Consider the following 18,433-nt stretch of genomic DNA (forward strand, 5'->3'; position numbering starts at 1 on the left):
ATAATGGGTTCGGGGCTCTTCGTTGCGGGAGGCGGATGTTGGTGGGAATGTGAATTTGCTCTCCCTTTCGGGGAAAGGGGAGCAGGGGTTACCGTGGTGCGTGTGCGATGAGACGCGATCGCGCTTGGCTCCAGCCCGACTTTCTGGGGGGCTTGTTTTCAGGTCGTGTGAGCCGGGAGCCGCGGCCGTTGCGCGCCCGCTTGGCGCTCCCGCGTGCGCGGAGGCTGCACAAGCAGAGCGCTCTCCTCCTTCTCGGTCGCGGAGTCAACAGCCTCGTGCGTTGGGGGTCTGCCAAAGAAAATTTGTTGGGGGGGGCGAGGCCAGATGCATTCTTAGGGTGATTTGCAAAACAGCGGTTGGTCATAATAGTCGGAACTTCCCAAGGCAAATTATTTGGGGAGGGGGCAGAAGACGAGGCCCATTTCCCCGTGCAATAATAATTGTATTTTTGCTGCGCGCGCGCGGATTGGGGGAGTCTGTACAGCGCAATCAGTGCAACGGGACTGGCGAAGCGGAGGAACGAAAACAAACAAACGGGCAAGAAAATCGAATTCCCCCAGCCACTTTTTCGGACACTTCCAGCAACAGCTCCAAGGAGCTGTCTCGGCTGGCATTAGACGGGCATCCGCGCGCACCCCTATAGCCCAACGGAAGCGCTGGGTCTAGTTCTCCTCAAGACTTTTTGAAATAACTGTACATGCGAAGAAGGAGGTTTCCTGGCGTCGCTGTGCTTTGGATCGGGTTGCTCTTGCGGAGGGAGGTGCAGGAAAGGGCATGTTCTGGGCGCCTTGGTCCGACTGTCGGTCTGGAGCGCGCGCGCGTGAGTGTGTCCCCCGCCCCATCTCCTCCTGGGGTTGCGAAACGCTCTTGGATATGCGCTCGCTGTCTTCTCCCCCGCCGGGTGAAGTCGCGGCGTCTGGAGCTCACGAACATCTCCTCGCCAGGAAGCGCGCCGCGCTCAGTCTTGCGCCGCAACACCCTCCGCCCAAAAGCAGCCACGCGCCCCTCCAGCCCACTGCCCTTCTCTCCTCCTCCTCCCCCTCCCGTTGCTTCTGTTTATCTGGACAAGGATGGAGCGAGAGCGCTGCTTAGAAACTCCGAGCTGGAGCGACCCATTCAGACGTGCCGCAGATTGTAAAGAATAGCCCTAGTCCTGCCCGGCTGGGGGAAAGCGAGTGGGACCAGTCCCAGAAGGGTCTACATCCTGTAGGTCGGGACCAGAATCTTCCCCTAAGCCCTTATTTTCTTGTGGGGCGCGGGTCAGTTGCTGGATTTGGGGCAGGGACCCGCTGCCGCCCTTTTTTTTAGTGCTGCATCCTGTTCATCGTGACCCCCCCCCCCATAAGTGACAGAGCTGGAACCGGGTGAGAGTTAGGAGGGCCTTCTCTTCATGATTCAGTTGGGGAGGGGGAGAAACAATGCCAGGGACTTCACTTGGGGCGGGTGGGTGGCAGCTTTTCCTGTCAAGGAAGGACAGTCCTAAAAGCTGAGGTTCCCGGCTAGAGGCGCCAAAGAGAGGAGATGGGCCAGTGTGGGGTTCCCTGACTCCGTAAGCGCAGCAGCTGCTGCATTGCTTCTAGAAAGTTGAGGCGTGTGTCAGTGCTTATAATTGGTGGCCGGGGGGGGGGGGATAGTGTGAACAAAGGCTTGCACATTGCTGCAACCCCTTTCTGCCCCCCCCCCCAATAGGGCTAACTGTTTAATGCCAGGTTTGCTTTTGCAAGGGGGTGGGAGGCTTAGAAGCTCTTTTTCCTTGAGAGGGAGGGGTGTGTGTGTGAGTGTGTGTGTAATGTTGGATGGTTGTTGTATACGTGTCAGTCAGGTTGCCCTCACGGAGGGTGGTTGCTGTGGGGAGTGGGTGGACGTCCCCCTTGTCTCCTCCCGAGGAGAGCAGCCATGGGTTTGGGAGGGCTGATGGTGACGGGTTCATGGGGCTGGTATAGTCTTGGCTCCTCCGTGTCGGAGTACTCTCAGTGTGCTCACTCTCGGCCTCATGGAACTTTTTGCCAGAGACAAAGGGGAGAAAAGCCCCTGGCCAGGCACTGAGTGTGGCCAGCTGCACTCCTGGCAAAGACTGTGTGTGTGTTGTGGGAGAGGTGAAGTGCAGGCTGCAGAGTGCCACAGATAGGGGGCTAGGATACATGATGAGCCACCCCAACCTCTTTTCAAGTAGTGGGGTGGGGAACTCCTTTGGAGAGGTTCTAGTGCCCTGGAAATGGGGAGTTAGTTTGCTCGCAGGTTAGACTGCATGCCCCTCCCCCATTTAGCAGCATGTCCAGTGCAGCCCGCCCGCCCCCTGCTTCCATTGTCCCTCTGTCAAAGGGTGGTTCGTTGGACAGTGGTGAAAGCAAAGCAAAGCAGACTGGAGTTCAAGCCCCACCTTCACATCCTGTGCCCTTTTCAGTCCACATGCAGAGTGACACACACACACACACTCCTCTCTTGCATATTATTGTGATCAGTTTAGTTGTCTTTGGCTTTTGGAGGTCTCTGCTTGACTTCCAGGAGTTCTCAGTTCATTTTCACAATGCTTCCTGGTTTCCCTCCCTAAAAATATCTTTCTCTGTCTCTCTCTCCCCCCCCCCCAGATATCTGACCCACAAAGAAGCCAGTTCTGGAGAGTGCAGCAGAAAGACCTCCTCATGCCTGCACCCTGGGAGCGCTATGGATTTGACTAAGATGGGTATGATACAGCTGCAGAACCCCAGCCATGCCACGGGGCTCCTGCAGAAAGCCAACCAGATGCGCCTGGCGGGGACTTTGTGTGACGTGGTCATCCTGGTGGACAGCCAGGAGTTTCACGCCCACCGGACTGTCTTGGCTTGCACTAGCAAAATGTTTGAAATACTGTTCCACCGCAACAGTCAGCATTACACCTTGGACTTCCTCTCGCCAAAGACCTTCCAGCAGATCCTGGAGTATGCCTACACTGCCACCTTGCAAGCTAAAGTAGAAGATCTGGACGATCTTCTCTATGCTGCTGAGATCCTTGAGATTGAATACCTAGAGGAGCAATGCTTGAAGATCTTGGAGACTATCCAGGCGTCGGAAGACAATGACGGCGAAGTCAGCATGGCCGATGGCAGCACCGAAGAGGAAGAGGACCGGAAATCGAAATACATTAAGAATATACTCATCTCCAAGCATTCCAGCGAAGAGAGCGGCTACTCAAGTCTGGCCTCTCAGAGCCTAACGGGGACAATGGTGGAGCAGAGTCCCTCGGTCTCCACCTCCTTTGGACTCTCAGCCATGAGCCCTACCAAGGCCGCCGTCGACAGCTTAATGACCATCGGCCAGTCATTGCTGCAAGGGGCTTTGCAGCACAGTGCCCTCGAGGACTTGCCCTCTGCTGGCAGCCGTCACCCGAGCATGTCCGAAGTGAAAACGGAAGCGATGCAGGTCGATGAGGCCTCCAGCCACGACAGCCCGAGGACGGCGGACCCGAGCACTTCCATGGGGGACAAAGCCGAGGACAAGAGCAAGCAAGGGCCCGGCACTCCCACGCGGAGCAGCGTCATCACGAGTGCCCGCGAGCTTCATTACCCCCGTGACGAAAATGCTGAGCAGCCCTGCGAGGCGGCCCAGGGCCCGCCGGTTGGGCCAGAGCTCCTGGCTTCCCATGGGGAGAAGCCGATGGGCATCTATTCAGTGCTGCCCAATCACAAAAATGACTCCCTGCTGGGCATCCCACCCTCCATGGCACCTGCTCTCCACGTGCAGCCGGCACTTGCGGTGTCCATGGACTTCAGCGCCTACGGGGGCCTCCTCCCACAGGGCTTCATCCAGAGAGAGCTGTTCAGCAAGCTCGGGGAACTGGCTGTGGGCATAAAAACCGAAAACCGAACCATTGGCGAACAGTGCAGCGTCTGTGGGGCAGAGCTGCCGGACAACGAGACAGTAGAGCAACACCGGTAGGTCCTGTCTGGCTTCTGGCCTCTCTCTAGATTCACAGTCAGCCCTTGCGTTCAGTTTCTAGTTTTTTGCATTCTTCTCATCCCTAACTGAATGACCTTTTTATTTCCTTTTTAAAAAATTGTTATTATTACATTTACATCCTGCCTTTTTCCCTCTTGCAAGGAACCCAAGGCAGCTTACCTGGCCCTCCTCCTCTCCATTTTATCCTCACAACAATCCACTGAGAGTCAGGGGCTGGCCCAAAGTCACCCAGTGAGCTTCATGGCTGAGTGGGGACTAGAACCCGGGTCTCCCGAATCCCAGTCCAACACTCTGTAACTACTACACCATGCTGTGTCTTTTGTTCTTTGTCAGCTAGACCTCAGCAGGCCAAGCTGAATTTTCTTCTAATGGACCCAAATGTTGTGTGTGTGTGTGTTTTAAAATTAGAAGCATGATGAGTGCAATTTCACATGTAACTCTTGCTAGCGAAAGTAAAACTAAAACAAACAGGAAAAAATAAAGGATGATCACCCAGTGGATGTCAGCACACGAAAGTGGTGCAAGGGGCCTGTAGAAAACACAGTGTCCCTATCAGCTGATACCCAGAGTAGCCCTCATGGTTTGAGATGGGTAGCAAGAGGCATTCATTCCATTCAGGATGGCACTTTATTATGAAGCAGGCACCCTTTAACATTTGATCATTTGAGAAACCTTTAAAAAGCTATATGCGGGAAGGGTTGATGGTTTGGAGTAGCTTGTGATGGGCTTGTGTGTGTTTTCAGGGAAATAAATTAATGAGGTCCTACCAGCTTGCTTAAAAGGATATGCCTCTGTTGGGCTGCAATCCTGTATAACCAACCCACTGAACTCAATGGCACTGACTTCTGTATAGGATTGTGTCGTTAGTTATTACCAACCTGGGCTATAGTTAAGCCCGCAAAATTTGCTATGCTAGTATCTATTATCTTGTTACTTTCACCTCATCCCAGCATTTTGGAGCCTGTAATTTTCTTTTCTTTCCATCATGTCTCTTTGATAGGTTTATCCCTGCCAAGCAAGTGTCATGTGTCATGTTTGTGCAGTCGTTTTTACTTTTGACATTGGCCCATTCTGCAATTGTTATACAGTAGTATATTTTATTGTAAGCTGCTTTGGACACAACAGCTGGAAAAGCCGGGTATAAATATTTTAAATACATCAAAATCAATTAAAAATCCATAGTCTGTTTAATGCACCCTTATGTTGCTTTCAGGATTACCAGTTTAATTTTTGGGTTATTGGACCTGTTGATCACATTCTCTCTGAAAAGAGCGGTCTAAAAATGGTTGCTCTCCATTTAGGCTGTCAGCATTCATAGCTGATTTAAATAGATGAACGCATTAAAAGCAAATTGACCTATTAAGTATTTCAGTGATATTTGGGGGGATAATAAATGAAAATATGATGAGCTTCACTGAAGTAACTTGCAAATTTGAGTGTTGTTTTCATTTGAACTATGTTGCCTAAATTGAGAGATGTACCATTTAAAAAAGTAAAATTAAATGGACTTGGCAGTGTATGAACCAGTTTTGACAGGGGACAGCACTTTTTAAAACAGTGGATTTTAAAAAGACACACCTCCATATCTGTTTTGCAGTGACTGAATTTAGCCGCAGCAGTTTTAGTGAATGCATGTCTTTGGTCCCAGAACAAAATTGATCTTTTGTGTTTCTTGAGCAAACTTCTGGTTATACCTTTGGGGACAAACCCTAGGAAATAATCCTAGTAAAGCACTGTTGCTTTGAGTGAAAGTCTTTCCTTTTGTTGTTGATGGCTGCTTTGGGAATCTGGTTCTTGTGGCATTTATTTTCTAGGCTGTGGGTGGGAAGCAACCTGGCAAATTGGCCTCTGGGTCTAGTAGGTGAAAACAGTCTTGGAGTGCCCCTGTTTAAGCCTGGCATTGCCAGTAGTGGAAGAAAACCGAAACTTGCGCCTGTGAGCACCTTGGTTTAGCCGTGGGCAAACATTTGTATTGGATATGTAGAGTTAAGCATATTTCTTGTGTATCTGTTACTGTGTAAACATATTACAAGGCAGTCCGCTAATAGGATTTGAGGCAACAATGCCGGAGATGCTCTGAAGTGTTTTAATGAACCAACAAGTTTAATTGCTGTAGTTCAAATGTACATAATGTACAGAGACGGTTCTGGCACTATGTGCTTTTTCTCTGTCCATTTGTGCTAGCACAGCCCTCCCCAATGTGGCATCTTCCAGGGGTCTTGAGCTACAACTTCCATCATTCCTATCCAATATGGCATTACTGACTGGCTGGGGTTGATAGGCGTTCTAGGCCAATACATCTGAAGGGCACCCGATCAGGAAAGGCAGTGCATTTGTGTCTAGGAGAGAGACATCAATAATCCGTTGGAAGTCTTCTTAGTTGCTTTTAGAAATTGCCCATCAGAACCAAATTTGATATGATATTTGGCTAACAGGAGTTTATCTCTTCTCATCTCCTGCCCTGATCAATGCCCAATTCCTCTTTCCACACTTTGAGGGCCGTTTCAGACTGCTGCCCAATACACACAAGACTGGTCATGGCCATTGAGATCAGTGGGGCCTGGGCACCTTAAATGTGAGCAGGACTGTGCCCTCTGAGAGGGCCCACTCCACAGTGAAGATGTGATGTTCATGCTGTTAGTAATTCATCTCTGGCAATTGGTCAAATTCTGTCACTGGTGTAGAAACAGACTCCTGGGTTGGATCTCTAATGCAAGGGTGCTGAACCCTTGGCCCGTGGGGCCTAATCCAGCCCACTGGGCTCCCCAGTCTGGCCCATGGAGCCTTAGACTTGAGTGCTTGGTAAGAGGTCCTAGCCTCATTCTCGCAAAGAGCAGATCAGGTGGCTAACCAGTTTCTGGACTTTGGCCCACTTCAAACTGCAGGCAAGGTATCCAATGATGGAAAGCTTTTCCATCACAATAAAAACACAATTCCCTGCCTATAGGAATCTAGCTTGCCAGGGAGAAGGGTTCTAACCTATTATTTCTTCTGACTTGCTAGATTTCTATGCACAGGGATCCCCCATCCCCCACTTCTGACTGGAGGAGTATCCTGTCCCCCACTGAAGTCAGAAGTGGCATAGCCAAGAAAGAGGTTCATGCCTTCATCTGCTGTTTGTGAAATTCCTGACATGGCCTGGAACGGTGGGAGGGTCACCAGTGCAAAGTGTATTAAGAATGTTGAGCCACATAGCAACTACTGTTTGACTGCTATCCTGTACCCAATTTTTCAGAAGAAAGCCCCATTGGACTCAGTGTGACTTGTTTCTGGATGGTCATATATGGGATTGCCACTGTTAAACACTTATTTAGCTCCTCGATGTGTCACGTGCTGCATAAATATGGGCACAACCCTGTCTTTACAATTTACAAGGGACACAGACACACACACACACACACACACACACACACGATCTCTCTCTCTGTCTCTCTCTGTATTTAAATTTTGGGGAGGGGGATTTCTCACATGGCATTGACCAAACACATGTATAATAAGACCTGTGTGTGTGTGTGTGAGAGAGAGAGAGAGAGAGAGAGAGAAAGATGGGGTGACAGAGCACGAAGGGTGAATTGGCTTGGGAGATGCTGGCTGCTCATCTGAATACATCCTGGGGTGTCCTTGGGCCAATTGCTACGTCTCAGCCTCTGTTTTCCCACCTGTAAAATGGAAATACTGGTTGCTTATCTGCCTAGGTAGTTGTACTAAATAGAGATGAATGGTAGAAGGACAGGAAAGCACATGTGTTTAAAAGTCTTGTGGAAATTATGAATAATACTGTTTGGCTGTAAAATAATAATCACTGTTTGAAGGTGAGGTAGGGTATGTAACCTGTCCTGGAATGTCAAGGGTGATTCTTTTCTCTCTTCGTTGCTAAACTGCTTCTCACCTTTGCTCAAAGTGTTGTGGGTTTTCATATGTATTTGCTACAGTGCCAAGCCTTGGCAACTTGGCAAAGGCTGTGTGCAGGGAATTCTTTAATGCCAAGGCTCCCTCGAGTTGCCAGAGCTGATCAATAATCGTTTTTTTCATCTGAGCCAAGTTCACTGTCAGGCTAAGATTTTCTTCATTTTACCAAATGGAGCGGCTGCCAGGTCCACTGTGAATTACTGAAAATTATGAATAAGGCAGAGGACATTTCAGTCTAAAGAAGCCAGAATTTTTAAAAAGCTCCATGTTCTGCACTCTTTTAAGATGTAATCGAAGCAACAACTGTGGCTGTCGGAATTATTTATTTATGATGCTCTTAAGACAGTCTGGTTGATTTTCTCCGGGAAAAGAACACACCCTGGAACTAGGTGATAAACATGAGGATACAGCTATGAAGGGTGTAGCTTTAAAATTGGTGGGCACGATCCAGCAGAAATGAATCATGACTGTGTTCCATTGAAGGTGATGGAATGGAATCTAGTGGTATCTATTTGGACTTAGGTGCAAATCATCTTTGCTAAATCTTGAATGCTCCTAACTTAGTTTTGAACCTGCATTAGTTTGGTCAGTAAACGTCCAGGTATGTGGAACCAACATTTCTATCATCCAGTTATAACCATTGATGCAAGTGCTGGACTTATTTAAACCTGGCTAGAGATCAGCTCATATCTATCGTAGAAAGCTTCATGTGGAAGTGTCAACACTTACAGCATTTTTACCATTGTAACCTATATTGTTACAGTAAATGTTAAATGAGTGGCAAATGTTGATATTTACTGGCAATCGGTGCTTGAGTTTTCTTGTTCTCCATTTCCTTCTTTTTTTCTTTTGTGTCATGTGTATCAGATTGTAAACTGGTGGGCACGGACTGTCTCTTAAACAAATCTTGATATAGAACACCTATGAAATTTTAGGTGCGTTATAAGTGATGATGGTTATTAATAATAAGTCTCAACATTCTCAGAGGGCAATAGGAAACGGCAGAAAATTTACTGGTAAATTTCAATTGCCTAACGCCTTTGGCTGTGACTGAATTTAATCCCCATTAATCAGAAAATATTGACATTTACCAAAGAATGCCGAGTAATGTCCCAAACAAGTCTGATGATACAAACTTTGTTTATATTCCCTGGTAAATCTGAATATTATCCAGGTATCTTCAGTGAATGACTCTGATTCATTCCCATTTCCATCATTTACTTGTACATGTTGTTGTTGTTTTGCTGCTGCTAATTTAACCAAGGCCTGCTGAGAAATGTCCAGAATTTCTCCAGGAGCCCCCACCAGAGGAAGTAAGGTGGCTGCCTACTAAGAAGAGGGCCTTTTCTGTTGTGGCATCCTGGTTGTGGAACGAGCTTCCCAGAGAGGCTCGCCTGGCAGCTGCATTGTGTTCTTTTCAGCACCAGGTGAAGACCTTCTTATTTTCCCAGGCATTTTAGACTTTCAATTTTTGTTGTTTTGTTGTTTTACTGTATTGTTGTATTGTTGTTTTATTGTTTTATTTTATTGTTTTATTGTATTTTGTTGTTTTAATGTTATTGTATTTTAAATCTTTGCACCACTACTATGTTTTATTTGGTTATTATTTTTTATTTTATACTGTAGTTTTAAACATTTATATTGTATTTTATTGTGTTGTATTTTATGGTTTTAAATGGCTGTGAACTGCTCAGCTATTGGGCAGTATAGAAATGTAATAAATGAATAAATAAATCAATAATGTAGGTAGAAGGAAGTCCTTCATACAGTGCAGAGTTAAACTATGGAATTTGCTACCACAAGATGCAGTGATGACCACCACCTTGGATGGCTTTAAAAGGGGATTGGACCAATTCATGGAGGAGAAGGCTATCAGTGGCTACTAGTCAGGATGGCTGTATATTAACTTCAGTATCAGAGGCAGTGAGCCTGAGTACACCAGTTGCTGGGGAACATAGGCAAGAGGGTGCTGTTGTGCTCATGTCCTTCTTGTGGGTTTCTTGTTGGGGCTGCTGGCTGGCCACTGTGTGAACAGAATGCTGGACTTGATGGGCCTTTGGTCTGATCCAGCAGGGCTCTTCTGATGCTCTTAACAGAAAACTTTGGAGGATTTAATTAGACTTTAGCCAAAGGAGAAGCATATATATGAATTTCCCAAGCTTCTGATGAGCAGAGGGGGGTGGGGTGCAAATATAAGACTCCGAAGATGAGCTTCTTAATAAAAATGTATAGTGGTAGATCTTCAGAGTTGATTGCCACAGCCATGCCAATGCTTCTTTTCTCGTCAATATGATTGCCCTGCGATATGCTTGGTTAAACAAGAGGTTCTCATTTTGACTTTCCCAAAGGTCTGAGAAAGCTCTCTACAGGGATGTAGATTTAACATCTTGGCCAAGCTGCCTCTTTAAATAAGAATACTGCCATTACAAAAGACCCATTTTTTTTTCTCTCTCTCTCTTTTAAACTGAGCTTATGATTTTGACTAATTGAGCACATATTGAGTTTTCAACTGTACTTTTTTTTTTAATAAAAGGTTTCCTTTGAGGTTCAGGAAAGTTCAAACTTAATCTAATGTTGGTATTGATTATAGCTTTCAATTGCAGGTGGGGAAAGAAACCCTATAGCTCAAACACACTTAAACTCAGCAATATTAATGAGGGTATTACCCACATTCCAAGAAACAAGGGGCATGATCCTGCCAGAGCTGAGCACCTTTTAAGTCTGATTGATTTAGTGGGAAAGTACCAGCATGTGCCTAATCACCCTGTGGACATGAAAAGTAACAAAGTGCCTCACTTTAGATGGATCGTGGCCAAGGGTTGAGTTGCTTCCTTGGGTCAACTTGCCTTCGTTGGTCTTCTTAGGGTAGTTTAGCTCGGGATTGCTCCATCAGTGCTGTTTTCAGTGTGTTGCCTGCATTTGGAGCTTTACGTGAAGAATCTGCCCCGTCTGATGCTTTGTGCTTTTAGTGGCGTTGATACAGGCACCCTTTATTATTCTTTTAATATTGTGAACCACCCAGCGGTTTATCTACACTTGAATTCTCTGCAACCTAAACTTCTAGATATCTCTTCTCTTCTTCCCCCCTCCTCTCCCCCGAAAAACCTCTTGACAATGATTGCTTCCAGAGTTTGCTGGCTAGCTTAGCGGTCTCTTGTTTCTCGCTGATGGACCCTATTAGTGGCACCTGGCATCGTAACCCGTTAATGGAAACCAGCATTCTCCCACTACAGGCTGCCTGACAAGTAGCTCTGTCAGCCAGCGCTTGCCATGCGAGGAAGTTCTTATTAGCTTTATGGCCAAGAGAACTCGCCCCCCATTCAGGAAATGAATGCTGCCGTTAAGGTTTGCGGCTCTGACCCCGATCGTGTAACCTGTGAGCACCAATGAGAACCCTCCTCAGGAAGTTTGGCGGCCAGTTCAGTGCTCTCTGTTTCTTGTCACTGGGAAAAGAGGGACTACATTGTAGAGTATAACAGCCTTGAACTTTTTGATTTATCCTGTGGGGGACTTAACTGTTACCATGCGTGGAATGTAAGTTGGAGGTGGGAAGAGAAAGGAACGCTTGCGCCACTTACTCGGACAATGCGCTCTGCCCTTTCAGGAGACCCTGCTTTGTGGGGCGGGGGGCAGATTTAAGGTTAAATGAGACACTTTTAGAAAAGGTGGAAATTAGTGTCATGGGATTTTATCATTAACTTCAGTTTGTTAGTTCCAAATTATTAGACATTTTATTTGATCTGTGTTTCATTTGTCTTTGTTTACTTTTGTGATATACTGAATGTTTTCCTCTGTTGTTCAGTTTTACTGTTTATAACACTAGGTCAACAACAATGTTAATTTCGCTCACAATTCTTCCTTTGGCTTCTTTGGTTAAAATATCACTTCTCTCATCTAAGGAGTCTGTTTCTCCCCCCCCCCCCTTCACATTTTTAAGGTTCATTTGATAGGTATTGATTTCTTATATACATCTCTTCTGATAAAAGAACCCCCAACTTAAAACCATCCAAAACAAATGGTAATAAACCCCATCCAGCAATAAATTACGAAGTTGAAAGTGTGAAAGGGAAATCTTGCACTTCCTAAACGGCTAAACCAAAACCGGTTAGGTATTCTGCAAGCGTCATTGGGAAGGGATACTGGCGCTACCACCACAATGGTCTGTTCCTTCCTGATGCTTCTTGCAGCAAAGGGATTTGGGAACACGGATTTGCTGTGGATATTAACTGACAAGAAGCCTTATGTGATTTTGGGATATGGGTGGGTGTCAGCAAAGGAGGGCTTCTTCCTTTTGTCCAATTTAAAAATAGTGATCATCTGAGTGAATAATAGAGGTGACTTCATTATTACGAGAATGTTGATAGTTAAGTGATCAGTATTTTACCCTGATCTGTTTGCCCCAGTTCTGCCATTTGATTCATGCTTTTGAAATCCACAAAGCTGGGTGTTTTTTTTAATATACTGTGCAAAAGGCAGAGGGTGTTTTGGTAAATGATTCCAACACTGACAGTCTGAATTTCCTGCATCTGTTAAATCAGGGCAGGAGCAACATGCTGCCAAATCTTGGGGGCACAGTGGTGACAAAAAGACACATTTCCCCTTTAAAACGAGGTACGTGCTTACCACACACCTTGACTGACAGTGGAAATGTGGCTTTTTGCTGCCACTGCCCCATGCACCTCCAACATTTGGTAGCAATTCAGTGGTGGTGATTTTTGCTGTCTGTGTGTGTGTGTGTGTGTGTAGCCACTGGTCGGGTCTGGGTGGCAAAAATTGGCCCCTGGATCCTCCAAAGTTGCCCACCCCCTGTGTTAAATAAAATGACTTGATGCAAACATGTATAAAATAATAATTTTTTAAAATAATAATAATAATGATAACAACAACAATCTCTCTCTCTCACACACACACACACAATAGCCTTGCTGTTTCTTTCACCACATTAATATTTGAAAATGACCCACATTCTTATGAAACCACCCTCTGGAAATTGAGGGGCCATATCATGTGATCATAGATTGATTTATTTTCATCTGTGCATCCACTTTTGGTTGCTGTTTTTTTTTAAAAGTCCAGCTTGAACATGTGGGAGATGAGTGAATGGGTTGTATGAATCGGCCATCATGGGCATAAATAATTGCCCCATGTTGAATGAATGGCGTCATGTGTGTTTTTCACATTTCATTGGTGCTGGGGATGTGGAAGATCAACCCAACCGGTTCACCATGTGCTTTATTGTATTCTGAGAGACTGAAATGAGAAATATTTGAATGGATTGAAATAAGCACAGCGTTGCGCTCTTGGTATCAGCTACCTGGTTTCTGTGTTGGCTCCCACCCTCTCTTCACAAACCTGGCTTAACCTTGATAAAAGTTAATGACTCTCTCTCTCTCTTTTAAAACTAGGAAATAAATCCGCTTTGGAGTCAAACACAACACTAATTTGTTGCAAGGTTAGGAGAAAAGAGGGAGAGAATGAGTGAAGGACATGGAAATATTAGTGCAAAGGTTTTTTCCCTTGTTGCCCAGAGATGCCACAGAAAACTGTACAAGTGTCAGAATGACGCCAAACTTCTAAGAAGTCTGAGTAATTGTCTTTTCTTTGCAGGCGTGGAGCAGAGTAGTTTTCTTATCCCGGCGTGTGAGTGGTTTCCTTTTGCTTCCTTTGCATCTAGCAAGATGAGCGACATTCTCCTTTTCATTCATAATTAGCAACTGTTTCACCCACCCTGACGGTTTCAAGGAATGACTTCTAAAAATGAGTAATTACCAAATATTTCCCATCAGTCAAACACGGGGGCCGCGCCATCGCCTGTTGCCGAAGTGAAGGGGAAAAAAATTCTGTTTGCAGTTAATTTTAGTGGCAGGCCGATCATGTTAACTGGCTGTAATTGCTTCCAGATATGGCTGAAGTTTTTGTGTGTTGGGATGAAGGGTCTGGTAAGTGCTTACTTCCTGTGTAAATTAGCTTGTTCCATTCATACCGGCCAGACCTGGATTGTGTCATTGTTGCTGCAAGTTTTTCTCTCTCCCCTGCCCTGGTGTGAGGCAGCTAAATGGTTTGTATAGCCTTGATTCTTCATGGGACTCCCTTTACTTGTTGTAGTGTGCGTGTATTGTAATCTCCAGGCAGGGCTGGCTTGGTGAGCCCTCTGGTCAGTCCTGGCTCCAGGTTTTGGAAGGCCCCTGGGCGAGATGCCCTCCATGGGCCCCCTCCCTCAGTGATCTACCTTCTCAGCACTGTTGTCCCCAGCCGCTCTTCCTCCTTATCCTCCTCCTCATGGCTCCCGCATGCTTGATTGAGAGGCAGAGAGCCAGGGTGCGAGTAGGCCGTAGCATCTCCTGCTGTTCCTCCTCACCACTTCCATTGTCTGGGCCAGAGCAAGAGGCAGGTGAACAAACAGGTTGCCATGGTGAAAAAGAGGAGCTGCTGTAGGGGCGCTTGTCACTGGGCCCTTGCAGGGGGTGGGCCCTTGGCAGGTGCCCAACTGTACCTACATTTGACATCAGTCCTGCCCAGGTCCTTCTGGGGAATTGGGACTCCGGGTGCCGCTTAACGATGCCACGTGCTGTTATCACAGGTGCAACACGCTTGGCCTGACTTCTGAGATTGAGTCTTACCTTATGGTGAAACTAAAGCTGAGGCCAACATTTCCCCTTCCCCCACAAAGAGGGCCAGTTTGCAGAACTTTCTCAGAATATTTCCATGATTTTTTGTGGTGTCCACTTTTCCACCCCCTACCCTCTGCACAATGCCCAGGAACGAAGCTAGGTCCTGGACATGGTAGAGAAAGCAAAATGGTGGCTGAGGAGAAATTTGGTGAAGTCCCCCTACCCCCGCCCCAATTTCTCTTCCCACAAATAGGGTGAAGAATTCCAAAAATCGATTTTTACAGAGCTTTAGGCAAAGCCTGAATAGCCAGCGCTGAAGATGTCAGGATCCCTCTGGTCTTTTGGGGTGTAGCACAAACTTCACGTACTTGGAAGCAACATGAGTGTTTCTTTTCTTGCAGTAAAGGAAAGGTTAATAGCTCCTGGCTATGCTAGCCAAATGGAGCCTTCACCGTGTTTTTATTAGTTATTGAAAACCAGCCTGGGAATTTTGAATTGAGGGGCGGTATAGAAATGTTTTAAATATACAAATGTTCAGAGGGTGTATCCCTCAGAATAAGAGATGCTTAGGACAACAATAGCAGCAACAACAACAAAAAAATAAGGGAGAGCTCTTATGTTCATGGGTTGCTGGTAGAGTCCCTGGAGACAACTGGCTTTCCTCAGTTGGAAACAGAATGCTGCATGGTAGACCTTTGGTCTGATCCAGCAAAGCTCTTACATTGACCAACTGGGGAGAAAATGCATCTGAAATAGTGGCATTGCCCTATGGAAGACATCTTACATGAATAGTTTTATGAGTTTAAATAAATTAAATAAATTAAATCTGTAACTATGCATGTGACTAAAATGATGGCTCTGACATGAGAGTACACATCCTTTGTTTTTAGATCAGAAACTTCCAGCCTAACGTGGCAAAATCTAGATATTGCATGCACTAGTTGCAGCAGATATCACCTTCACGCGTCGGACAAGACAAAAGCGAGGGTCTACCCACAGGCTTTGGGGATACTCGTATTAAAAATAGTTTTTAAAAAGTCTGCTCCTTGATTAATCAGGGTCACATTTATAATCAGAAGGATTTTTTAATTTATCAGATATAGACAACAGAACATGATGGCACTCACGTGAAGCAAAGCTGCAGAAGAGGATTGGGAACATGTCATGTTGCCCAGTGCCCAGGGGCCTGCGTCACCTTCAAAGAACATCTCAAAGACATTTTGTATAGGTGCAGTGTGCCCTGAAGATGCATTGGCAGCTGTTGTCTTTTCAAGACCTTCTGGTGGTGTTTCTTGGATATGGCTGAGTTCCACCTCACTCAGCCAGGGTGGTTTAGTAGATACAGTGCTAGTCTTGGGTAGGAGAGGCCTGAGTTCAAATCCTTTCTCAGATGTGAAGGTCAGTGAGTAAGTTGGGGTCAGCCAGTATCTCCAGGTCTGTTTTGAGCATAGAATGGAATAACCCCCATGAATGTTGCCCTTAGCATCATGGAGGAAGAGAAGGATATAAGTAGTGATTCATAATAGCATCCTATATCATAACTTAAACTGATTTTTTTGTTGCTAAAGCAGTTAGTATAATATTACATTTTGATACCTAACAAAACTGGATTCAAGCTCTCTCTGATGCTGTTATGTCAAAAGTGTTGTCGTATACATATACAATTACATGGAATATAATCATAATTATCCTGGAATATAGTTATGCTAAAAACACCAAGAGTTAGGCCTTTAGTGTGTGACTCCTACCCTACGGAATGACCTTCCAGCTGAAATCAGGCATGGATCTAGGTTACTTCGTTTTCGGCGTTTGCTGAAAACTTTTCTTTTCAGGCAAGCATTTCCTGACTCATGACTAAATTCTAGCCACTGTTTTATTGAGGTTCCCGTTCGTGGTGTAAATCTTTTGTATTTTAATTTGTTGCACACCACTCCAATATCTTTTGATGTGGAGTGGTTTATGAATCCTATAATAAATAAAGAAATTTAAGGCAACATCCATGCGTATGGTGCTTTGCTGGGTTTCATAAATTGAGGGTTGCTGGTTCAAGGAGCATTCCATCAACATGGCAGTCTCTGGACATGATTCAGCTCCAGAGTTAAGCACTGTGAAGTTCACTGACTTCAGAAAAAGAGTCGGACTCAGGTGTAACTTCTCCCATTCAAACTGGTGGGACTAAAAAGTGCTGTCTGGATTGTGCCCTAAGGGATTCAGTATTGTCCTATTTTCCCAGAGATTTTTCTAGCTTCAAGGCACAAAATGGGAGATGGAATGTTTGGCTTGCAGCTGATGGGTGGGGTAGGAGAGAGTCAGACTGTTCTTGGGCCATGTTGGTACAAGGGCTTTGCCATTTTTATCTGCGTATATCTCAGTTTTACTGATAACCTTGTGGTCTGTTTAGCTATGTATGAGAAGCTGATTACCTGTTTAAAACGCCAGGTTTTGCTGATATACGAAGGCAAACTGTCAAGTAGGAAATGATTTCAGATTAAGAGAAAGATCTCAGGAGGGGCAGGATGGATGAAAATTGGGTATCGCGTTCAAGCAGTAAGAAATAAAGGAACTGATTACTTCTGTGTGACTTCGGCAGTGCTGTGTGTGTGTGTGCACATTTGTGTATGTGTGTGTGTATAAAAATGATATCTTTATAGATACAAAGTGGGCAAGTTAAATGTAACACTCAACTGTGGTTCCAAACTGGTGGCCACCAATTTGCAAGGTGTTAAAAGAAAAATTCCTGGAGAAGAAGGCTATCAATGGCTCTTGTCCTGATGGCTCTATGCTACCTCCAGTACAGAGGCAGCATGCCTATGTACACCAGTTGCTGGGGAACATGTGTGGGAAGATGCTATTGCGCTCATGCCCTGCTTGTGGATTCCCGGTCGACAGCTGGTTGGCCCCGTGTGAACAGAATGCTGGACTAGATGGACCCTTGTCTGATCCAGCAGGGCTCTTCTTATGTTCTGATCTTCAGGTGTGTTGGACTACAAATCCCATCATCCATGTCCATGCTGACTGGCAATGATGGGAGTTGTAGTCCAGTAGATCTGGAGGTCGCCGGATTAGGGAAAGCTGGTTTAGCATTATGTGCACAAGCCTTGGGTGTCCCCCGCCATTTGCTGATGTAGCTGCTGTGAGGAAGTCAGAAGCGTGCCCTGTTAAACCAGCTAGAGCTCCCCATTATGTCCAAACTTGGGGAAATCTGGTTAGTTTAAAGCAGGACTGGAGAACCACTTTCAGACTGAGGCCAAATTCAGTTTTGGGGAAGCTCTCAGTGTCCTTATTCCAGTGGTGAGCAGGTCCAAAGGCAGAGGGGTGGGGCCAAAAATAAAAAAATAAAAACCAGAATATTGTGGCTTAAAGTTCTTACTGCCAGTTCGGGATGGGCTAACCCCCCTGATGTCTGGTCCTGGGGGAGTCCACCATGGGGAAATCTGGGAAATCTGCATCTGCTGGAATTTGTGGAGCAGCTCTCCAGCTTTCTAACAGATGCAATAGGCTAATGGCGACTGCCATTAGCCTATCACAGGAAAAAAATTACCGCCATAAGTGGTGTATTTTATGCCATTTGCAGCCGTAAAGCACTTACTTTTACATAAATTGCAGCCATTTATGGCTGTATTTACATAAAAGTAAGTGCTTTACAGCCACAAATGGCGTAAAATATTCCATTACCGCTGTACATTTCCCATGATAGGCTAATGGCACCTGCCATTAGCCTATCATGTCTGTTAGAAAGCTGGAGAGCCATCCCGCAGGAACTCTTGCAGACTTGGTTGTGAGTGCGGCTGGTCCGCTGTGGACTCCAGAGGTCAGATTCTTTGGAATCTGGCCTCATCTGAGTCCATGGCAGATTTCTCCAGCATCCCTACTACCAGTCACTAAGTCTTAGGAGAGGCATTTCAGCTATTTAGAATGGGGGAAAACAACACAAATGCTGTGAAATCCCCCAAAGACCAGTGGTTGCGTAGAGACGT

General features: G+C 45.9%; 1 protein-coding gene across 1 annotated transcript in view; it reads left to right on the forward strand.

Annotated features, from left to right (window-relative positions):
- The first annotated feature begins 2,454 nt into the window (after positions 1-2,454).
- The window catches only part of ZBTB16 (zinc finger and BTB domain containing 16), a 235,243-nt gene continuing 219,264 nt past the window's right edge, over positions 2,455-18,433 (forward strand). Inside the window, exon 1 of the mRNA XM_084807199.1 lies at positions 2,455-3,911. Coding sequence (XP_084663325.1) covers positions 2,665-3,911 — 1,247 coding nt within the window. The 5' untranslated portion in view covers positions 2,455-2,664. The remainder of the gene's footprint in view (positions 3,912-18,433) is intronic.

The sequence above is a fragment of the Heloderma suspectum genome, chromosome 6 (assembly GCF_057233095.1).
Source record: "Heloderma suspectum isolate Gila_16-S chromosome 6, 16-S_ref, whole genome shotgun sequence".
In the NCBI taxonomy this organism is placed as follows: Eukaryota; Metazoa; Chordata; class Lepidosauria; order Squamata; family Helodermatidae; genus Heloderma; species Heloderma suspectum.